We start from the raw sequence: 22,526 nt of genomic DNA on the forward strand, positions 1-22,526 counted from the left end.
AGTTACACAGGCAGCTAGTGAAAGTGATCGGCCCCGAGAAGCGTCGGATGGTGCATGACAGGCCAAGATCATGATGTACACTACCGTAGAAGGCATCAGTGGCTGCTATGGAATTGTTTAGTTTCCTAATGAACCTTAATCATTGTGCTATATGACGGGAGAGCAAAACCAAAAGGCAGCATAATACATATGGCCACTATGTGCCTAAACTACACTAGATAGGACATAAAGCAATACAGCCATAACAACCGCTTGAATAATAAAACTAGGTTAATGAGGGGACCGTTTTCGCACATACAGCAGAGCCAGGGACCCCAGAAGATTATTTGCATGGCACGATTTGATCTGATGCAGCCAGGAGATTAATAATACTTTTTTTACGGATCAGTTCAGTGCTACTATTAAAAAATGGTCCTTCAAAGAAAGATAACATGGAAATACAGGGAGGTGTGAACAAGTGATGGAGAAGAAGTAACAAAAGTCAAGCAGTCAGCCCTTGACTAGAAGCACCTTTCTCTCTATGCTGCCTACCGGTTGCTGATAATCTTTTGTTGGTATAAAGAAATGTTTTTCCACCTTCCCGAGGCTACAACATATGAAAAGATGTTTAAGGTTCAATGAACCACATGTTGGAAATGCATGCAATTCATCGGAGGTAAGGTTGACATACAGAAAGGGGGGAAACAGTTCTAGCATTACCTTTAGAAATATAGCAAAAAGGTGTTACACCCTTTTGAAGAAGAAACGGTCATAGCATCATTGAAAAGGGCCTCATCATATGTATTTTGCTGCCTAGAAAAAATAAGAGTGAAGTGTGAGGGGGCATCTTTGCTTTTCATTTCTTGCATTAATTACATAATTCTGCGAAAATGCCATAAGACCATACTTTCATTTAATGCCAGTCTCGGGTTGGCTTAGACTCCATGTAATGCTAGAAATTAATTATTGTCCATGACAGCATCTGGGTCCAGAAAGAAAACCACCACCAACCAGCACACTGATACCAAGTCAGAGCTTCAGGGGACACCAGTATTTTCTAGTGAGCAGAAAGATTTACTTACTGGAGTTGAAGTTTGGCCGAGCTATTCTCAGTAACAATAGGTTTTGAGCTCGTTACTATGGATTCCTACAGATTTTGCACTAGAAAGTAGAAACCTCATGACTCATGTTCTGAATGGTTCTACAATAGGGTTGTGACAAAAGACGTACAGGAAACCAACGACGATGACCATGTTGAGACAGGCACAGAGTGCACCAGAACACTGTGGAAGTCGATTGAAGTTACTTGCTTAACCAAACATACATATATAAGAGGGACCTCTCCCAGATGGTTTCGCTTATCAGGCCAATGGTTTGAGAGAACCCAAAACATTTCATGCAACAGAGTCTAGACAGGCAATCAGCAGCAGTGTGGATGATGGACACCAAAGTGGAACAGGCATTAATTAAGGGCCAAACACAACCGAACATTAACACAGAATAGCCAAATTGTTCAACACTCTTTCATGGGATACCTGCCGAAAATATGTAAGTCAAGTAGTCAACTGGGCGCGATCTTCATTTTCTTATGCTGCCTAGAAGAAATCAAGAGTGAAGTGTGACTGGGGCACCTTTGCTTTCCTTTTCTTGCATTAATTAAATAATTCTGCGAAAATGCAATAAGACCGTACTTTCATTTAATGCGAGTCTCGGACTTGACTTAGACTCAATGTAATGCAAGAAATTACTGGCCACGGAAGCATCCATGTCCAGAAAGAAAACCACCATCAACAAGCACAGTGATAACAACTCAGGGAACTCCAGTATTTTCTAGTGAGCTCAGTAACGATACTACAGGGTTTGGGCTGATCAGTAACTATAGGTTTTGGGCTCATTACTATGGATTTCCACAGATTTTTCACTACTAACATCATGACTCCTGTTCTGAATGGTTCTAATACAGGGTTGTGACAAAAAAACGTACAGGAAACAACGACAATGACCATCTTGAAACAGGGCATTGTGGAAGCCAATTGACTTTACTTGCTTAACCAAAACAAATTCTACCAGGGTTCTCTCCTGGGTGATTTCGCTTGACAGTCCAATGGTTGAGAGAACCCAAAACATTTCATGCAACTGATTCTAGACATGCGATCAGCAGCAGTGTGGAATGTGGATGATGGATTCCCAAGTGGAACAGACATTAATTAAGGGCCCAACACAACTGAACACTAACACAGATTAGCCAAATGGTTCGACACTGTTTCATGGGATACCTGCCAAAAATATGCAAGTCAACCGGGTGTGATCTTCATTTTCGATGCTTCTTCCCTTTCTAGCGTTGCTTGCATTTTCTGGTTCACCACAAAAATAATGTTATAAGTTCAAGCAGTCAGAATATTAGAGAAATATTCACATTTAGCGCAGATAAGAGCTGCTAAAAACAACATAACCAACAAAATACCGCTGAACGAACACATGTTACAGAACTACACTTCTACAGGAAAATGACAATCTGCACCAGTTATTTTGTGTCAATAACATCTGTTCACTCTGAGCTAAATCCAACACTGGGCTTGTTGGCCCCACATGACAGGGCTGTAGTTTGATGGAAATACATGTTCTTTTTCTGAAACAAGTCAGAAATGCATGATTTTAGCCCACATGTTAATGGGCTTTCCGAAGCTACCTATAAGATTAAGCTACATTTAAGTTATCCTGCCTAAACCTAATTCTGGTAATGTCTGTTAGAATATGGATTTTCATAATTCTCTACTCCCTATAAGAAAATGGTAAGTCGCATAACAAGAAATCATCAAGAGTATAGTTCAGGATGACTATGCTGTGCTGCGCAGATATTGACAACACCTATAAATATTGGTTAATTCTGCGGCGATTTGAGCAGAGAGATAATGTTGAAAGAAACTGTTAAAGAAGGTGAAGTGCTTATGTAGTTGACACCTTCAGAGAGATCTCGACTTCATCAAGCTTATGCAGTATCAAATCTCCACCAAGATGCACCTGAAAAGTTTAATGTGTATGCTTCAAAAGTTCAAACATATGGTAAAGGTAAAGTACAAATAGGTATATCTAACATCAAAGCAGTGATTTAGTTTTGCGGAGACATACAAATTTATTTATGTGACCGGACTTCAGCGGGCAAATGCCAGCCTGAACATTTCTATTGCAAAACCAAGGAGAACTGTACAAAAGATCTGCAGGAGCACCCAACTAGTTAGATTAAATTGGATACTAGTGCTAGAGCGCATCCTGAGTCCTAAATCCTGACTAATGTGAATCTCATGAGGTGGAATACAGCTACCTGCCCATCGCAGTAGAAACATGACCTGATTTTCCTTCTCATTGTTGAAAGTCAAAACTCTAGTATCCTTAGTTTTTTACAACAAAAAAAACGAAAGAGCCCACTAGTGCATAAAGGCTAAAGCCAAGAACAAGCATAGAGTGAACTACTAGTAAATATAATCTTTTCAAATTTCGGTGCAATCATGACTTTGAACTGACAATCTTTTTTGTAGATTCAATGGTTTTTATTGAATAGAGATACGATTTATCATTGACATAACTGCTGCTATATGATAGATTAATAACACATTTGTGACAGTTACAAAACAAGTTTTTTCAAGCAACAGTGTGGCAGCATTTACAAACAAAATGCTTTTATAAAACTCTGCGTATTTACATACAGTTGAAATGACATAGCTATGCAGCAGAGCTTTACTAATAACAAGCATAGAGAGATGATGCTGTGCCATCCCACAACCACTCGTCCAACGCCTCCTAAAATGCCGCCGTGATCACATATGCTTGTGCCATCCCACAAGTGTGCTCAGGGCAGCCTAATAAAGTTAGCAAGAGTTTCAGCCAAGTCGTGGACAAACTAACACTGTGAGCATCCAGCATCAGTCTACAAAAGCAGTAGCTCCAGTTTTGCTCAGTTATATGTAGTAGTTTTTTCTTGTTTCTTCTTGCTTTGTCCTTATTTGGTTTGTGTACAGCTTGGTTGTACTACCGCCACTTTGGTGTTCTTTTTTCTAATACAGAAAGACACACATTTAGATGCATGTTCGAGAGAAAGAGATGGATGTGAACAGCCAAGAACGAGCACACACAGAATTGGATGCGACCAAAGTTTCAGATCGACTGAGAGAGAAATGACAAATTTGAAGTACATACCATAAATCATGCAGGTGAACAACCCTGGTTATCTTTATATCATTGCTAGAAGCCCTTGATACACCCCAAATTTAAGATTGGAGATAGCCTACTGTCATCAAACCGGTGCAGTAAATAATTGGAATAAATTTTGCAATAACAATGCATCACACTTGTAAAAATAAAAACTATTTGTTCTTAAAATGAAGGGGAAAAACTGTAATTTTCATAAATGATCGAGAAAATGTGAAATACTCAATAATGAATATATATAAATGAAAAATTGTGTGCTTTATCTTCTAACAATAAAACTTTAGGCATTAACGAGATTTTTCAGAAACATGTTGATCTTATCTGTTCAATAACAATGTCTGAAACTGTTTATAATCCACGTAACCATGGAATTAATATGCTTATCCTTTTTCAGAACCCCGAAACAAGGAAAACCGACAGGCTTGAGAACATTGCCAGCATTATATTTGTAAGACAACAGGAAGCTGTACGTGTGATCTGTGAGCACAAATGGGCTCCGTATGAAGAAAAAACAATTACCGATCAAATGCATGTGTGACTGCTCTTCAGTGGAGTACACTGAACGGTATATTGCAGTTCAAAATTTTCAGCATATGGATTTGTAAAAAGAACATTACAATCTGTTCAACCTAAATCTACAATTGTTTGTATCCATTTACTAATGTATCACACGAAAGTCAGAAAACAGTTACATTTTGTGTGTTTAGTATATACAGATATAAGTCTTAAACTCCTAATGTACCTTTGTCCTTGAAGCTAAACAAATTTACCTGAATTGCCGCCTTTTGCAAACCGCAGACCCTCGTCCAGAGCAAAAACCAAGTTACTAATCACTCATTTGATTACTGCGGGTAGAATGCATCTAAAAACCTTTCTTAATCTGAATTCCTGAGGAACTAAAGACCAGCAGCACAGTAGACAGTTTAACCTAAATGAACTCCAAACAGTAGTTACCACGTCACCAATTTGTATACGTTTTGACTACTACAGAAAACCCAGGTACCAACATATGAATACCTGCGGAGTTTAATACTATATCACTACAAAATTAAACCGGGCTTTTGGCAGAGAGCAAGAAACTGCACAGGCTAGGTCTGAAACTGACAAGGGCGGAACACAGGTACTCCAATTACACCGCTTCTGGTATGACTCACGGCATATGAAAACCCAACCACGAGCAGAGCACATCAAAGCAGGAAACGAGTATGGAAAACTCGGATTTGATTCAGCACGCAACGAACCGCAATGCAGCACATACCAGGGGGCAGCTGATTCCGCCATTGGCAGCCACGATGGAGCAGGAACCAGGACAAGAGCAAGCGATCGGTAACGCGCGGCCGGGGAGATTGGAGCGGAATTTGGCGCCGGTGGTGGGGGGGGCACTGCCGCACTGGGGGCAGGAGGAGTTTTTTTTTTTTTTTTAGTTGGCAGGAGGAGGGTTTTGGCCTTTTGGGGGAAAGGGAAGCGAAATCAGGGGAACTGGCAAATGCGTTCAGAGCCTCGGAGGCCGTCGTCACTCGTCAGGTGTAAACTGGATAATACGTTTTCAGAATGGAGTTTGTGTAGTGTTTTGGCCACCTCATGTTTTTTTCCCTTGTTCTAAAAGCAAGGTCGCCAGGTGTGCAACTTTGCTTAGAGCATCTCCAGCCGGCCCTCTCAAAGACCCCCAAACGCCAAATCGGGGCGCCGGCGTCCAAAAACCCACCCAGTGCAACTCCCGGATTCTAAAAAATAGATGGCCCGACACAGCAGCACCGGCCACCTCTCTGCCCGAAGCAGTTTATCCGGCCACTTCTACACTACCGACGAGGCTTGGAAGTGCCTTCAGCTCCGGTGGATTGATGATCGGGCTGAGCGATTTTATTTTATTTAAAAGTTGATGTTATTTTGTTCGTCGAAACTTGTGATGAATTTGGGTGATTTGGTGATTTGGACCGGCCTATGAAATGACGGAAAAACTTTGTTTGAATTGTATTTTTGGAGGGTGCGGCGGCGTCGTGGCATAGTAGTACTAATCAATCAGTGTACCTAAGATAAGCAAGATTTCGTTAGGTTCAGGTGAACAATGCAATGCCAATGCCAATGCCACGTGCGGATGCGGCAATGTGCCGACTTCGGCCCCAAGGAAGCTCAGCAGAATGAATGGCACGTTCCTTCTTGACACCGGTTCGTTTCACGAGGGCGAACCCGCTCTCTGGTCGTTTCTGTTTTTTCTTTCTTTCTTTCTTTTCTCCGGGACAGGGGAGGAGATCAGGCACTGCTCGAGCGGCAGGTCTTGGGATCCTGGCCGGAACATGCAGCCTTTGTCTGCCAGTTCATGCACGCCACCACAGCCCAGCGCGGTGGTGTCCCTGGGCGTGTGGCCTCAGCTGCTGCAACCTTTTCCTCCGGTGGTCCTTTACTTTGTCTCGTAGTAGCACGTCTCAGTGCTAGTAATTGCTAATCCGATTCTCAATTTTCTTGATGGGAACCTACCGGCCGCGCGCGGTATAACTAATGTACGTTCTGGAATTGAGAGAACGATTCTTTACAGACCCTGCATATGAAAATCGAGCCAGATAGGTGGTGTAAAAAAAAAGGATCGAGCCAGGGAACCTTGATACAAGTATACGAAGAGGCAAATTTAGAACGTGTACGGTCTCGTCTAGACCAGGAATCCATGCGTGCAATTGCAAACACACGGTCTGTTAGCCCGCGCGCTGCAGTGGAATCTGAATCGGTTGATCTGGACCAGCAGCTGCTCTTGTACCAAGTTGTACAAGGGATGCTCGACGCATCTGTATATATCCGGGATCGATCCCGAGATTGCTTGTTCTTGAACATAATACGGCGCGGAGATTAACTAAAGCTTCTATGAACTCGAATTTTGTCACGATTAATTTGCTCGTTCGATCAACGCATGACGTACATGCACGACTCGATTGCACGGCCAAATTAAGTACTCCTACGTTCTTTTCCTTTTCGGTTGGTGTTGTCGTAGTAAGCGTACGCACGTACGCATATGCTGGATGCGTGAGGCGTTGTACAGAGCGAAAAATTCTTTTACATGTTCACATTTTATTTTTGTAAAAGCTGGATCGGAAAGGATCCAGAGAATTTTTATTCAATAGTAGTGAACATATCACATAATACAACAACATGACCCTCTAAAGACAGAGAATTACAGACAAGTATATTATTATTATTATTATTATTATTATTATTATTATTTAATTTTAAGCATTGTCATTGCATTTAATCTTAGTTTATATTAAAAAAATTGCTAGTCTATCAGAAAACAACATAAACTTGACGGTTACAAACTGTCAAGATAATAAGTTTCCCGCTAGGGTTAATAAACCCTAACAGTGAACCGTCAGGCCTCTCTCACCAAGAACCCGTGGTCGGTAAAATAACATTTGCTCGATGGTTGGCCGTGAAGTATTTTTTTTGACAAGTTTTAGGTATTATTCCGGGTTTTTTTTCATTAAACAACTCTAAAAGTGATAAATAAAGTTCTCTACATACAAAGTAGTGATTTTAATTCATATTCCTCATTAGTGATGTTGAAGGAAGGATTGATTAAAAGATCAACTCAAAATGTTGCTAAACTATTACAAAACTTGATTTGGGTGCCTCAAAGAAGGTTTACACTCTAAAATGTCAAGAAACTTTGTGTGAGATACTCCATCTTGTGAAGCACGTAACATTTTCAATTTTCGTATTGACTTGTCCTATTAATGCTTAGCTTATATATCCAAAATATGACTCAGTGCCAAAACTAAGGGCCAGTTCTTTTCGGCTTCCTGGACCGGCTTCTCTGAGAAGCTGCCCTCCCCCAGCTTCTTGGAAAAGCCGCCTGAATACAAAATCATGATTTAATTCAGATTCCTCATCACTGATGTTGAAGGAAGGACTAATTAAAAGATCAACTCAAAATGTTGCCAAACTATTACAAAACTTGGTTTAGGTGCTTCAAGGCAAGAGGTTTACACTCTAAGTCAAAGAACTTCGTGTGAGATACACCATTTTGCGAAGCATGCAACTTTTAATTTGTGTGTTGACCCTACTTTACACCCCAAGATGTAACAAAAGTATAATGCTACCGTCAGTGGGTGCAACAAAAGTATTCTAGGACTCATTTCATACATTTTTGTGACAACATATATTAACCTGAGGGTATTACCCTGGTGAGTATAGAGCAACCGTCAATATAATCTTTACTATTTCTTAATTCCCAGTTACGTTAGTCCATCGTACGTCGTCCCTCTCCCTCCCGCAGACGCACGAAAAAAAAACAACGAGAAAAAACCCAAGAAGATACATCCTCCTCTGTCCCCCACCCACGCCCGATACATCCTCCTCTGCTCGCACCGCCACCGCCCCGATCTCTCTCTACTAGCGCCACCTCCTCCTCCTCCTCGCACACACCCGCCTAGATCCGCCTCCTCCTCCTCGTACACGGCCCGCCCCGATCCGCCTCCTCCTCGTACTGGCACGAGGCCGAGATGCGCGCCGAGGCCGCCGCCCGCCAGGACGAGAACCGACCGATGCCCGCAAGGCTGCCCGCGTCGCCACACCGGCTCCCAAGGTCACAGAGGCTGAACTCGTGCGCCGCCGCGAGGAGGAGCAGCTGCGCCTGGAGCGGGCCGAGGCAGCCAAGAAGCGCCGCGCGCACCACCGAGGAGGAGTCGAGGGCACTATCGTCGCCGCGCGCACCACCAAGGTACTGTAGTACATTTTGAGTATTTGACCAAAGTTTAGATTTGTTAACTCAAGTGTGATGAAGTGTGAAAAATCTGCAAAGTTCATTTGTGCTGCAAAGCAAACCATGGTATTGTTTAGTCTTGCTGAATCGCTGATAATCATAGGTATTGTTTGGATGTGAATCGTTAGAATGGACGATTAGAGCCGACTTCTCGTACTTATTTACAATTGTTTGGAAGTTCCATGAGTGCAGTTACTGATATCAAATTTTCGAAGAAACGAAGAGATGAATTGGCATAATCTTTGAAGAGACGAAGAGATGAATTGATATATAATTTTGCTGATGCCGAGGTAATATTTAGGTTCCTGGAGGCCAACCAGATTGGTGACGGCCATGCTGTTTTCTACATTCGGTATGCATCGCTCATGGAGTCGAAGAACAAGCTAAAGAAAGCCAACGAGTTTTATAACCTTGGAATAGCTAGGTGAGGTTCTTATGAGAAACTGGCACTTCTGGTTGAAATTATTTGGTAGATTGTTTCACTCTATGTAATGACTTGCGGCCTTGTGCATCTCTCAGCCACACAATGTTGTTTTGTTTCTTTTTACACTTGATTCGAGGTTTATTTGTAATGTTGTTTCTTGTGTCACATGAAAAGTTTCTCAGGAGGAATTGAGACTACCAAGCTCTTAAATGCCAGGATGAAACTTGCTCATGATATCGGTACTGCTCTGTGAGTTAAATGTTGAATGCCAATGTCAATATTTGGGCTGTATCCTGTAGGCAATTTAGCTATGGGAACAATTATTGAATTTGATATCTATAATCCCATTGTTTCAGATATGCTATATGCGGTGATCAGACCCTAAGACACTTTGCAAAGATTAGGCCTTCTACCGGAGCTAGGCTGGCAAATATTGATGGTGTTAACCAGGTATCACTCAGTAATGATACTTAGCAAATGACATGCCATAACAAAAACACTGGTTTTCTGCAGTGTCCAATAAAATGCGATAATATTTATCACTGTTTTCCATCTTCTACTCACATAACATTTGAACTTTTTGTTTCTAGCACTTCGTCAGGCATTACAGTGGCATTTTTATCCAAAATATCACACAATTATCAAATGAGTTGAGTCTTCCAATGGATGATTCATCAGGAGTAGAGGATATGATATCTGTTTCAAAACCTCTAAACAATAATCTTCCAAGGAACTTGGGTGATGCCAAGTTTACTTCATGGGAACTGTGGCAGAAATCAGGGTGCTCATTCAAGAAAATTGCAGTAAGTTGGTTTTCGTTCAAGTTCACCACTGACTGTAAATGGAAGTTCACAGATTGACATCATAGTGTATTCTATTATTTTTGCAGAGCAGTGCTGATAAAAAAGCAAACGGTTATTTCCTACATACTTGATGCTGCTCGAGATGGTTGTGGGATGAACTGGAATAGGTTCTGCGAGGAGACAGGACTGACACATGAGATAGCTTCACAAATCCGCCTTGCCATTGCAGAGGTTGGATCACGTGACAAGTTGAAGCCAATAAAAGAGGAGCTTCCAGAAAATGTAAATTTCCAGAGAATCAATCGTCAGGATGCTGGAAAACCTCGAATGCAACTAAAAAACGAATAGGTAAAAGAATACAAATTTTCTGCGCTACTCAACTCTCGTACAGAGCGAGGGGGCAAGCTAATAAGAAATGTGGAGTTTAAGAGGGTTACTAAAGTTAAACTAAAACAAGTTACAGGCTTCTTTACCAATTATTTTCTGTGATCCTGCAATCTTTCTCCTCTACAAAATTCATACACCAGTTGCTAATTTGCTAGCTTGATTTAAATTTCATAGAGGTGTTATAGTTTCCACTTAGAAAACAACCAATACTAAATTTCTTCTATTCTTATGTTCAATTGTATCATATTTTATGATCTTATGTGTCATTTACACCTACAGAGTTCTTGACTTGTCTCTATTATTATTGATGGAAGTAAATGACTCATTGTTACTTTACCTTTTAAGGACTAATTTATGCACTATGTTGTATACTTTATCTTTTTTATCTTCGGGTTGTTTGTTTGTTCCATCAGGAAAGGAAAGCGCGTGGAGAAGTTGGAAAATGCATACGGGCCTTTCTTAGGAGATCAACCAAAAAGAAGGAACACTCTGAGGTGCACTATTTAATGACTGCAACCTTTTTTTGTTTCTTTCTTTTTTGTCCAGTCTTCACTCTTCACTGAATATATTTGATTCATCTTCATAACAGGATGACGTAGCAACTGATGATCAGCTCGCATGCATATTTGGTAGTGATTTGAATCGTCGTGAAACCAGTAAGTTTATTGTGTGATACTGTGATCCAACATCAATTCAAATGCTTGGCTGATCTTGAATTTGATATGACAGGAGGCCACCACACATGAAACAGAAGTGTATGTTATCAAGGCAATGGATGGTGTGTTGTTAGAAATGGTCTATCTTTGAGGTTGTGAAGCCAAAAGGAGAATGAAATAAACTATTGGATTCTACGGCACCATTGTTAGTTATCTCCGAGGTTGTCGAGCCAAAAGGTAGAAGGTTTATTAGGTTAGGTGTTCGACCTGACGATCAACGTCGACGTTTTACCATTGTCTTCATCCTTGTTGCCTACTTCTGAGACAAGATCTTTATGTAGGTGTTTGGGCTTCAAATAGATGATATTGTACAATTCTGAACAGTCCGTACCCATGTTTGTTCGTTAAATCGATTTGTGTTATTTGTTGTCCGCCCGCACTGTCACAATGAGTGACTATAGGACTTGGAATATTTTTACATATACACAAGAGTAATGCCTCAAGTTAGGTCTAGACGCGTGGATCAGATAAGAACCTAGAGAGACGTTAGTTCATGTTTAGAGTCAAAAAAACTGCATGGCACTTCCAAAAAAAAGGAAATGTATATCTCGGAGAAAGTTCTAGCGAGCTAACATCGACTCGTTTGCATACATGAGCGACATAGTGTAGCCGTCGGATTTGCATGTTGCTCTCTGTTGCACTTCTTATGCTGATGCACATGCATGTTGTATGCAACTGTTATCTGGACGTCGTGCATTATCAGTTTCAATATCCCGGACGCTTACGCCGTATATTAGTATTAACTCAGACACAATTTTGTCATCCTGCTTCCTGAGAATACCAATATCCACACATGCATATCTGGTGACACAAATTTAGTTAGCAGCACTGTAATATCAACAAAATAAAAGTATTATAACTCTATAACACACGGAGTCACATCTAGAACAAAGATCGAAGGACACAATGCCATCCATCACTCGATCTCGATCCATCCAGCCGGTTAAGTGGTCTCACCATGGGCGGATCCAGCAGGGGTGCCATGGGTGCACTGGCACCACATCAAAACGCAGTGCAAATTTTTGTTAGGTCTATAATATTTGAACGCACCGGCCGGCCAGTACGTACCGCGGCGTCAGAGCCTGTCGCCTAGGCCGCCTGGAACGCGACCGAAAGAAAGGGTGTCGATGCGTACACATGCATGCGTGCGTGCCAGCGAGGTGCTTGGGTCTTTGGCCGTTACACACGATCGAACAAGCCCGCTCGCGCTGCAGGCCGGATTGCGTTGCGCCAGAGCACCGAGCACGCACGCACGCAGCCACTACAACAAGATGCTAGATTTGAAACCTGGAATGCACACAACAAACAGAGCGATTTAGTTTGTTCGGTCGGTTATTCGATCCAGCCAAGGGATTCTCAGCAGGGGTGCAGGTGCGAATTTTGTTTCGCGTGCCGATTAATTTTGAGCAGGAGAACGACGCCCCAGTGTTTCCATTTCCATGTAGTCACACGCTGCAACACTTGCATGCGGACACGAGTGTGCACGGCCAACGGACGGATTTCCATCCATCCCGCGTGATCTTGCATCCACCCTCTTCTCTTCTGTAGGACCATTTATGAGGAACAAACCATACTACGTAGTACCCAAACTGCACGCACGCATCTGTCGATCTACACGGATCAAACAAAAAAAACACATGCTCGTTCCCCACACGCGTCCCCCGAGGAAGATACGCACCCCAGCTGGGTCTAAACAGAGACCCCCTTGCCCCACCCGCCTAACGCTGACACGCGGGCCACACGCGCTCCCCGACCCCACGAGTCAGCAGCACAACCTGCAGCAGGAATCTCCCGAGCAGAGCGAGCCCCGCCTCCGACGAAACCCTGCGGCCTGCAGGTGCAGCAGAGGCTGTCCCCTCGGGGGCTCGGGGCTGATACTTGGCAGAGGCGCAACGCGACAAACCGATCGAACCAAAGCGAAGCAGCAGGACGAGCCATGCCACATCGCTCTTCCCTCCCTTCCGAGCAGCTTCCGGGCGGGCCACCGGTCGGGGAGCGCCACGCGTCGGCTCGGGTTTCAAACGCGCCAAGGGTGCCCGTAGCGAGCCCCGGGATGCCCGAAACGGCAAGAAGCGCGGCTTTTAAAAAGACCGGACGGAGGGGGAGTGGGGGCACAAAAGCTGTGAAGGGTACCAAGGGTGGGTACAGACTACAGACAGCAGAGTACAGACCACAGAGAGAGCACAGGGAGTCCAGAGACAGGCAGAGATCATCAGAGAGAGAGGGAGAGAGAAAGGAGCAGAGCAGAGCCAGGGAGGAGGGGGCTCAGGTCAGGGGGGCAGGATAAGTGCTGCTTTTGCAGTCCTGCCTCGCCGTGCCCTCGGCCGTGCGTGGTGCGTGGCTTGGCTTGTACTGGAGGGCGAGGGGGACTACTACATTAGGAGATCAGAAGGGGGTAGAAGCGAGCGACCAAGCGTTGCGAAGGGAAGGAGGCGAGGGAGGGAGATCAGGCGGGGGGTTTCTCGGAGGCGGTGGGGAGACGAGGTTCCGGGAGAGAGGGAGGGGCGCGTCGATGGGGGAGGTGAGCGCCAGCCAGACCGGCCGAGAGCTGCTGTGCTTTGCTTTGCATGTTTCCTCGCCTTGCGTGATCGTTGCTGCGTCCGTTTTGTGCGTGCGTGGGGTTTTGTTTGGGTTTGATTTCGCTGGGGGAATTTGGTGTTCTTCTGGCCCGGTGGTGTGATTTGAGCTGTGGATTCATTCGCGGTGGTTTTGGCTTGCGGGTTTTTGGTTCCGATGATCAATCGAGCTCTTCGCCAGTGTCATTTGGCCGGCGGTGCTTCGGCTCGCCATGGCGTGTTGCTTCGACACCGGCGAAGAGAGCCGGCCAGCTGATCGCTGAAGCGAGATGAGGCAGCATGTGCTCGCGAGGCAGACATCTGGTGCTCCGTCTTTGGTCATTTCCCTCTTTTTTCGGTTGGGGTTTTGAGAGGTTTTTGGGGTTTCGCTTCGTGCGATGCGATTCGGTCGGCGCTCGATCTTCAGTTCGTTCAATCGCCAGGGCAGAAGAATTCCGCCATTTCGTTGATTCCGGGTTTTGGTGCTTCGGTTGCAACTCCATTGGATTTGCACGTTTTTTGCTGGCTCGATTGTTTGGTATGCTTTTTTTCTTCCTTCTACCGAGATTTGTTTCGCTTTGCTTCAAGGGATCATCAAGTCCGAGCGAGGCGTACTACCGCCATGTGATCCTTTAATTTGCTCGTCTCGCTGTTGTGCGAGGGTTTTTGGTTCCGATTCGTCGGTGGTTTTCCTCCCTTTGTTCGTCGTTGTGAGGCTTCGAGGTTTACTCTTGCCAGAATTGGCTGTTGATTCGGGTTTTTTCAGCCGCTAGATCGAGTGGGGTTTTTTGTTTTGTTTTGTTTTTGCATCAGAAGAGCTGTGTTCTCCGTGCCGTTCGATGAGTAGTACTCATGTCTATTTCGGGCTTTGCTTTGTTCGATTTGACGAGGCGCTGTGCGAGATTCCACGCGTCGGATCATAATCCTGAAAGGATCGTTTCCTTCTCGCTTTGGTAGATTGATTCGCAGAGATCGGTCTTCCTCTTTTTCATAACTCCATTTCGGGTATCGCGTCAGCTCCTTCCTCTCTCACTCCCACACACACACACACACTCTCTCTCACTGCGCGTGTCATCCATGGCCTGCCTGCCTGCCCGTGATGTCTCGATGTGACTAGGCTGCGTTTCTTCGCACTGGCTGGCTGCTGCCTGATGATGAAGCTCTCGTCTCATCTGTTTGTTTTTACTGCTAGTTCTTACACACAACCGTTTCCCCCTTGCGTGTCCCAAGGGCGATCGACGGGTGAATTTTGCTCGGGTTTCCAGTTTCGTGCCACCGCTCGGAGGGGGTAACCTTGGTGGCAGACCGACTCTAGTTTTGGCTGCATTGTCCAAAATACAAACCCACCTATTTTCGTGTGTGTTATCCGGTCCTGCTTTCTTATCATGCTGCTTTCGGTTTCTTCCTCGTGCTTTCGGTTGCCAATGCTAGCGCATGATCTTGCACACATTAAGAAACCGCCAAAATTTCGCAGTAGTTTCCTTTGTGTCGTGTTGTGTGTGATGATGAGTTTGAAGCTATTTTGGGTTGTCAAAAGATGAAGCTTCTTGGGGTTGCCCGGGTAATTAATCCGCCGCGTTTAATTAAAGCAAAGCCTCGACATTTTTGGTTGTGCAGAGTTCGAGCGAAGAAGCGAGCGGGACGGAGGCGGCCGGGAGCAATAGGATGGGGAAGGACAACGGCGTGTCCCGCGCCGTCGCGGAGGACGACACGGCGCTGCTGCTGGCGGCGGTGGAGAGCTTCAGGAATGTGGCCCTGGGCCGGCTGCGGCAGGGCTCGGACGCGTCGAGGATCCTGGACCAGGAGATGTCCACGCGGCTGCTCCACCTGGCCTGCAAGCACGACGCCGTGGAGTGCGCCAGGCTGCTCCTCGACGGCGGCCGCGGGATCACGGCGTGCCCCGTCGACGCCAGGGACCAGCTCACGCGCACGCCGCTGCACGTCGCCGCGGAGACGCACTCCGCCAGGTGCATCCAGCTGCTCCTCTCCAGGAACGCCCGCACTGACGTGAGGCTCGTCGATGGCAGGCACCTTATCGCGCTCGAGATCGCGCTCATGAGCAGAAGGTATGTAAATTGTTCATGCCATCCTTTGCTACTACTCCCTCCGTCCCAATTTTTGTTGGGATCACTCCAATTTTACCCCTGCAATGCAATGACTCTGTTACTGGCTGCTTTCTCTTCAGGGTTCAAGTTGAATGGTCGCCGGACAACCCAGTCGAGGATCTCCTGGCTTGTCTGGAACAAATGGTTTGTGTCATCACTCATCACCACACTCACCCATTTGACTCTACTCAATGCGTCTCTGATGCAAAACTGTCACCTCTTCTGTTGTGTGTAGGATCTGAACGCAGTGAAGCTTCTGGCACAGAAAACCAGGGAGGTAGGGGAGGTGGCTTACAGGTACGCCATGGAGGGGCGTGTTGCTGCACTGGCCATGCTGCTTCTGGTGGTCGAAGACAAGATATCATCAACAGTGAGCGTGGTGATAGACGGCGTTAGGACCAAGAGATCGATTTACAACTCTGTCGTCGACGAGGTTCTGTCGATGGGAGACGCTTCAGCTAGAGATGGCAATGACAGGAGGAAGGCCCTGCTCTGTGAGATTCAGCTACTTAACCAATTCGGTGCCTCGTCATGGAGGGACCGAAACGCTGACAGGAGAATCCTGCCCCCTCTACTAAGGGCTGCCAAGGTACTCTGCTGTTCATCGTATTTAAAAGCTTATTATGTCGGTGAACAGCATAAACTACAAATTCTGCAGTACATGATGGAAGCAACATCTTTTTCTTTGTTCAACAATGTTCATCACATGAAATGAGTTGCTATGACTGCCATGCATGCAACTTGATTATCCAGCATCTCTAGTTTGAGGTCTAAAGCTATTTTGTCCTTTTTAAAGAACACCTCTGAATTTCGAATACAATATGAAATGAGTTTACTATTACTACAATGGAACTTGAGTTTTCAGTGTGTTTTGAGTTCTACACCTAAAAACCCCCTGAATATAAGCTCTACATGAACGAGTTACCATGACTACCATCTTGAGTAGTCAGTGTGTGTAGGTTATGATCCACACCTTTTCTTAGAAAACACAGCTCTGATTTGTTTCTTGGATTTGGTTGATGCGATATCGCTTTGATCATGTTGATGTTTCTAAAGCTGCACTCTGCCTATGCAAAATTGCAAATACTTACTATGAATAACCATCCTTGTGTAGGTTGGAGATATGAATGTCACAAAGATGCTTCTGATGGGTGATGTTGATGTCAATGAAACTGACCCCGAAGGAAACACAGCACTTCACTGGTGCCTTAGTGGTAGCTCTAGCACACAGGAGCCAAGGTGCTCTTCTCCAAAACTCTGCTCTTTCATTAACATCTGAATTGCAAAGTATTTCTTTCTATATTTCTATTTCCAAATGTTCCTTATTTGCCTTCTGTCTTTGTGCAGGATTGTGTGGCTCCTCCTGAAGAATGGTGCCAGAGTTTTCCAGGGGAACAAGCTAGGTCTCACACCAGTGCACACCGCTGCGGCCAAGGGCAATTACAAGGCTCTTCAGGTAGCCTTTTGTTACTTGCTTTCCGAGTGCTTAAATAAGACAACTCGCGACTAATTTTCCTTTGATGCGCAAGTCACTTCTGCTTCACGCACAAGATTGCGTTGATACTCCTTCAAAGACCAAAGAAACACCATTATTCCTTGCTGTGAAGAACGGTTCTGTACACTGTGTAAAGCTTCTTTTGCGCTTTGGGGCTAACCCCAAGGCCCAGAATCTACGGTGAGTAATATTTCTGATGAATTCTTGGATTCAATGGCTTGATGCACTCATCATGCGTGTGGTTCTTTGACGTTGAACAGAAAGCAAAGGCCAGTTGACGTGGCAACATCCCAAGACATGCGTTTCATTCTCAACTCGGCGAATGTGGTACCATGTAAGTTAATTTGCTAGGATAAAAGATATTTGAGTGAGCTTAGACAAAGTACTATATTCAGTAAATATATAATTTAAGCATTTGATTGCCTCTCATTTTGTGTTTGACATTGCAACCTAAGCATATGTCCACATTCCTTTCTGTTTGTATGATCTATGTCAAAATTTCATTACATTGTAAGGAATTTGATTATTTCGATTTACGTCAAGATTGGTTAGTCATCTCTTTGTGTTACTGTGCAATGGTAGATATCCAGTTCTAAAAACACGCATGCACACAGTGGCTATCCAGAAAACTCCCTTTTTAAACAGAGATTTGTTCTTTTTTAGTGAACCATAGCTCACTTCAAAAGAACCATGTGACGAAAAAAGAAAGGCGCAAGGAGCTCCTGGATGATGATTTCGATGATTATGTCAACGATGATTTTGATGAAAGGTATGTATTGTACATGTTAGTACATGTTAGTACATGATTACATAATCGTATAATGTGTGCCTCTTATCTGAAATTCAAATTAACATTCCTACTTTGAATATTGTTGCAGCTATACTGAGCGACAAGCATCAGTAGGTCATCGGGATTTTCGCTCCAGCAACTATTCTACTCAAGGGACTAAGAGTAAGAGCCAGAATGCTCCGAAACAAAGCCCCAAATTTTCTCGGGTAAGCTAAACATGCTGTGTCTATACTACCAATTAACTATTTCTTCACTTGGTCTACTTCTCACAAGACAGTTTCTTTCTAGCATAATGATTATTGGGAGAAGCATGACTACACTCGAAAAATCTTTGTTGGGGGTCTCCCACCTTCTGTGGACAATGGTACATCTTCATAAATCCTGAACTAAATGTGTTCAACAAAGTAAAAACGAATGTATGCCTAACACTTTCTTTGTCATTCCTTTCTGATAGTGTACCTTGGCAAATTCTTCGCTGCTGAATTCGGACCTGTGGAAGAAGCAATGGTTATCATGTTAAAGATAGACAACCATATACAGTCCCGATGCTTTGGCTTTGTAAAATTTCAAAGAGAGAAGGATATGTTGAGTGCAAAGGAAGCTCAGTATGTTTATGTGCTTGGGAAGAGAGTGGAGATAAAGGATGCTGTGGCTAGACCGTATTCGCCTGAACCCCGAAGAGCTATTCCTCACCATATACACGAATCCCCAAGAGTAACTCATAGCGTGCCAGAGAGTGAACCAACTGAGCAACATTACGGGAAGCGGCGGCCATTACCGGAGAAGAGCCTCCCATCTTGGTTCTTCATATTCCGGAAGTGGTTGCCTGGATTTCTTGTGGACGCAACTGAACGACATGGAGGGAGGTACCCATTGAGCTCCGTGAAGAGTGATTTCAGATCAAGTTGCAGAATGGAGCTTGATCATGGCACTCTTGGCTACCCTAAGTTAAGTGACTTCATGCGCTCCCTTCCTGGCATCTGCAGGATGTGTGTCGTCCCTGTAGGAACTGGCCCTGCAACACATATGGTCCTTCTTCCACCACTCTCAAGACCGAAGTATGTACCCTTGCTAGAGCCTTACTCCTTTGATCACGATGAGCTCCCAGAATCAGTGTCAGATGATCACTCTCCACGATCAGCACTTACCGCCAACAACACCGAAGACTCTCCACATAACATTGACAGTCAGCATGGTGATGCTTGCAGTGAGAGTAATGTTCAGAGCCCGCATGATGATGAGTGCAGCAGAAGCAATGCTGACAGCCCGAGGGATGGTGATTCCACCTCCAATGGTAGCTTACTGGATGAGATTACTGTCAGTACAGCAAAGCTTGATTTGATCGACTTACCTTCAGGAAAGCCTGATTTGATTGAGTCTGAACCTCTTCCTCAAAGAATTGAATCAGGACCATTATGGAAGCCTGACTTGGTTGAGTCTGCACCTAAGGTTGGTTCGATAGAGTGCAGAACTCCTAGGAAGCCTGATTTTGTTGAGCCTGGACCTACAAGGACACTTGATTTAGTTAAGTGCAGACTTCCTAGGAAGCCTGATTTGGTTAACCCAGTACTTGAAAGGAGGCTTGATTTCACTGAATCCAGACCTACAACATGCTTTGTTGATCATCCGCTTGAAAGGGCAGCAGTAACTCCAAGCAGCTGCGAGACTGAAATGAAATTCTCCTTCTTCCAATCACAGTGGGACAAGTACCTAGTAAGTGCCCCCTTCTTGTGAAATGTGATTTACATTTCTTGCCACGTTACGCTCAGCATCATGTGTAACTAATGCAGTTCTTTCCACTGTAGACTCCATATCCCAAGAGTGATTACTGCATCATATGTCGTTCCTTAGATGCTGCGATGAAACTGGTCCCTTGCCTTCACAAGATTTGTGTTGCCTGTATGATGAGGTGCAATGTCAGGGCATGCATGACCTGTGGCACTGCTGTAAGTGGAGTGAAGTCTTCTCCTGTGCTGGACGCAAGATGCCGATACGTGGTAAGAAATGTTCCTCGGACAGTTGAAATTTGCTCTGATGCTGCTTTTACTTCACTTGATTTTCCTGATCAATTGCTGAAACATGCAGGGAGTCATGGGGTGCGACTCGGATCAGAAGTGCCAGTTGATGGTTGCCTGCGGTGGAGCTGATGCGATTGTGCAATGTTCCCCCTGTATGCACACCATTGCATGCCGAGGCTGCCTTCTGGCTTCAGTGACATTGCTCAAGAACTGCACAGTCTGTGGCTGCATGATTGAGCACTTCAAGTTTGGTTCACAAGGCTTAGCTCCCTGATACATCCGTGATACCGAAGACTGAACTAATACATAGAATAAAGCAGGCAATCCCACAATCTGAAGGAGAGATTGATCCCCTTTCCTTCGATTTTCCGAGCATGTGGGATGATGTGCTAAAAATAGGTCATGTTTAGAGGAGTGTACTTTTCTTGCTCCCTTCTATCTTTGCTTAGAAATGCCTTGTCAGACATGCTTGATGGTCACCATTCTGTAAGCTTGCGATGGGAGGGCGTTCCCACCGATTTTGGCAAGCTTACAGCATATGTACCATGTAAAGTCCCCCTTGTTATCTGCTGTCGTACTCTTCCATCGAACCTTTGTGAAAAGTACTATCGAAGTAAGGTGGATCCTTTTTAGTTTCATCTGTGGATGAGCTGTGTGGCAGTTTATAATTAGATTTTCAGTTGTCTGAATTTGGTGCATGGTGCTCTTTCATATGGGTCAAATTTTGTCGGTATTTGGGTGGTCTATTGAACGTTACAATTCTAGATTTGGGATAAATCGTTCTGTTTTGATGGATTGTGTGAAGTTTTCTTACTTGTTCTTTGAACAATTGCTAGAGATGTGCAGTTTATTCAATGATTATTTAGTTCTCTTGGAATCATTTTGAAGCTCAGAATCCTTTTGAGGACAACTTCATCATGTTGAATACTGAGGTCTCAGCTACTAAACTTACCTTTGCTTGCCAGTCTTGCTCACAGTAGAGCAATATACTGGTGCATCGCCATTTTCTATAAAGTATGCATTGTTTTTGCTACATACACATTGGCATTGCGTGCCAACAATTCTGTGTGTGTTGTTATGATGAGATTTGTTTCTATGCTACAAATGTTGCATGTGGGACTTTTGATGTTGCGACGAGTTTTTATATATGTTGCAATTGTATATATTTTTTGTTTGCTTGTGGTGTGATGAACAGATGGACGAAATTTTGCTTTTAAAGTGGATCCAAGAACCAGGGGACCGACGGATGGGGATCCCATCCACCGATTGACGCGTAGCATTGCCCTATGACCCTATCGGCAGTCATGGGCAGAGCCAGGACTTGAGGAGCCTGTGCAAGTTTGAGCCTAAGAGCATCTCCATTAGGTTCTCTAAAACTGGTTATGGATAAGAGATAGATAATTTTCTGAGAAAAAAGTAGCCTTTTTCCAGCAGGTTTCATAAAACTTGTTCCCTAAAAATTGTTCTTCTCCCTTGCACCTCACTATTACACACATTCACCCAGACATCACAGGAGCAATTTACCCACAAATTTGTTGCATCATCTGGAGCTGAGCTAGGCGCCACTCGCGATCAGAAAGCTCAGTCAACTGGAGCTAGCACAAACTAGGAATTTTAGACTCCAAGCAACGAACTGTAGGCTGTAGGAGGAAAGAAAGGAAAGAACATCTGGACATGTACTGTACGGAGTACTACTTACAGAGGAGAGCCACCGGGTGGACCGCGTGCTCGCCGGCGCAGCCAGATGAAGTGCCTGCGCTCGCGCAGCGCCGTGGAGACGAGCAGGGGATCCATCGATGGGCACACTGCGCCAGCGCCATATCCCGGGCCGAGCTCTTGCGGCGGCCGTCAAAATCCAAGTAAACTCAGTAGGGCGATCTCTCCTGGTCGTGGAAGCTTCTCGTTTGCTTCTGAAGTCAGCCCAGTTTTCTAGGCCCAGTTTGCATCTGAATCCAGCCCATTACGAACAGAAGGGATGCCCAACGCAAACCACCACTCGGTCTTTTCAACGTTTTGACTTGTCGATAGCCCGGTCAGGTGCCCATAGAGAGTATTGTCATATGTGGATATTCTTTTCCATAAAGTGGGTCAAATTTAATATTTTTGACTTATGACAAAACCTAAAAATACACTTATCTTATCTGTGAACGGAGGAAGTACTTAGTAGGAAACTCGTACTTTTGCACTACTTTCCATGATTTATCCCCACTAAGTGAGAGATCAATTATAGAATTTCATCATACGTTTACAATTTGAAATATTCCTTCATTAATACTCAATATCACTCCATGGATTTTTTTT

At 44.5% G+C, this 22,526-nt stretch overlaps 1 protein-coding gene and 2 long non-coding RNA genes across 6 annotated transcripts; 1 reads left to right on the forward strand and 2 right to left on the reverse strand.

The window, feature by feature from the left end:
* Positions 1-284: 284 nt before the first annotated feature.
* On the reverse strand, positions 285-5,794 carry LOC112268827. 2 transcript variants are annotated; one of them, XR_002960315.1, is made up of 7 exons: positions 5,444-5,794; positions 4,174-4,264; positions 3,109-3,194; positions 2,941-3,000; positions 2,256-2,333; positions 700-1,645; positions 285-586 (listed from the first exon to the last, which is right to left on the reverse strand). It is a non-coding gene; the product is annotated as an uncharacterized LOC112268827 (long non-coding RNA). The 2 variants fall into 2 exon arrangements; XR_002960316.1 differs by lacking the exon at positions 3,109-3,194.
* Positions 5,795-13,549: 7,755 nt separating this feature from the next.
* Positions 13,550-20,863, forward strand: LOC100836820. Of its 2 annotated transcripts, none has more exons than XM_010238828.3 (14): positions 13,550-13,783; positions 15,435-15,883; positions 16,003-16,066; positions 16,158-16,511; positions 17,037-17,161; positions 17,270-17,378; positions 17,452-17,597; positions 17,678-17,751; positions 18,081-18,186; positions 18,296-18,413; positions 18,496-18,571; positions 18,662-19,920; positions 20,013-20,204; positions 20,293-20,863. In XM_010238828.3, the coding sequence occupies exons 1-14, from the start codon at positions 13,775-13,777 to the stop codon at positions 20,497-20,499; spliced, it is 3,288 nt and encodes a 1,095-aa protein (XP_010237130.2). In that variant the 5' UTR covers positions 13,550-13,774; the 3' UTR covers positions 20,500-20,863. The 2 variants fall into 2 exon arrangements, with proteins under 2 accessions (XP_010237130.2, XP_024319151.1); XM_024463383.1 differs by lacking the exon at positions 13,550-13,783 and adding an exon at positions 14,678-15,174.
* Positions 18,471-22,079, reverse strand: LOC112272482. Of its 2 annotated transcripts, none has more exons than XR_002966323.1 (2): positions 21,925-22,079; positions 18,471-18,697 (listed from the first exon to the last, which is right to left on the reverse strand). It is a non-coding gene; the product is annotated as an uncharacterized LOC112272482 (long non-coding RNA). The 2 variants fall into 2 exon arrangements; XR_002966324.1 differs by lacking the exon at positions 18,471-18,697 and adding an exon at positions 21,623-21,820.
* Positions 22,080-22,526: the final 447 nt, after the last annotated feature.

This window comes from Brachypodium distachyon, chromosome 4, assembly GCF_000005505.3.
Source record: "Brachypodium distachyon strain Bd21 chromosome 4, Brachypodium_distachyon_v3.0, whole genome shotgun sequence".
NCBI classification, from domain to species: Eukaryota; Viridiplantae; Streptophyta; class Magnoliopsida; order Poales; family Poaceae; genus Brachypodium; species Brachypodium distachyon.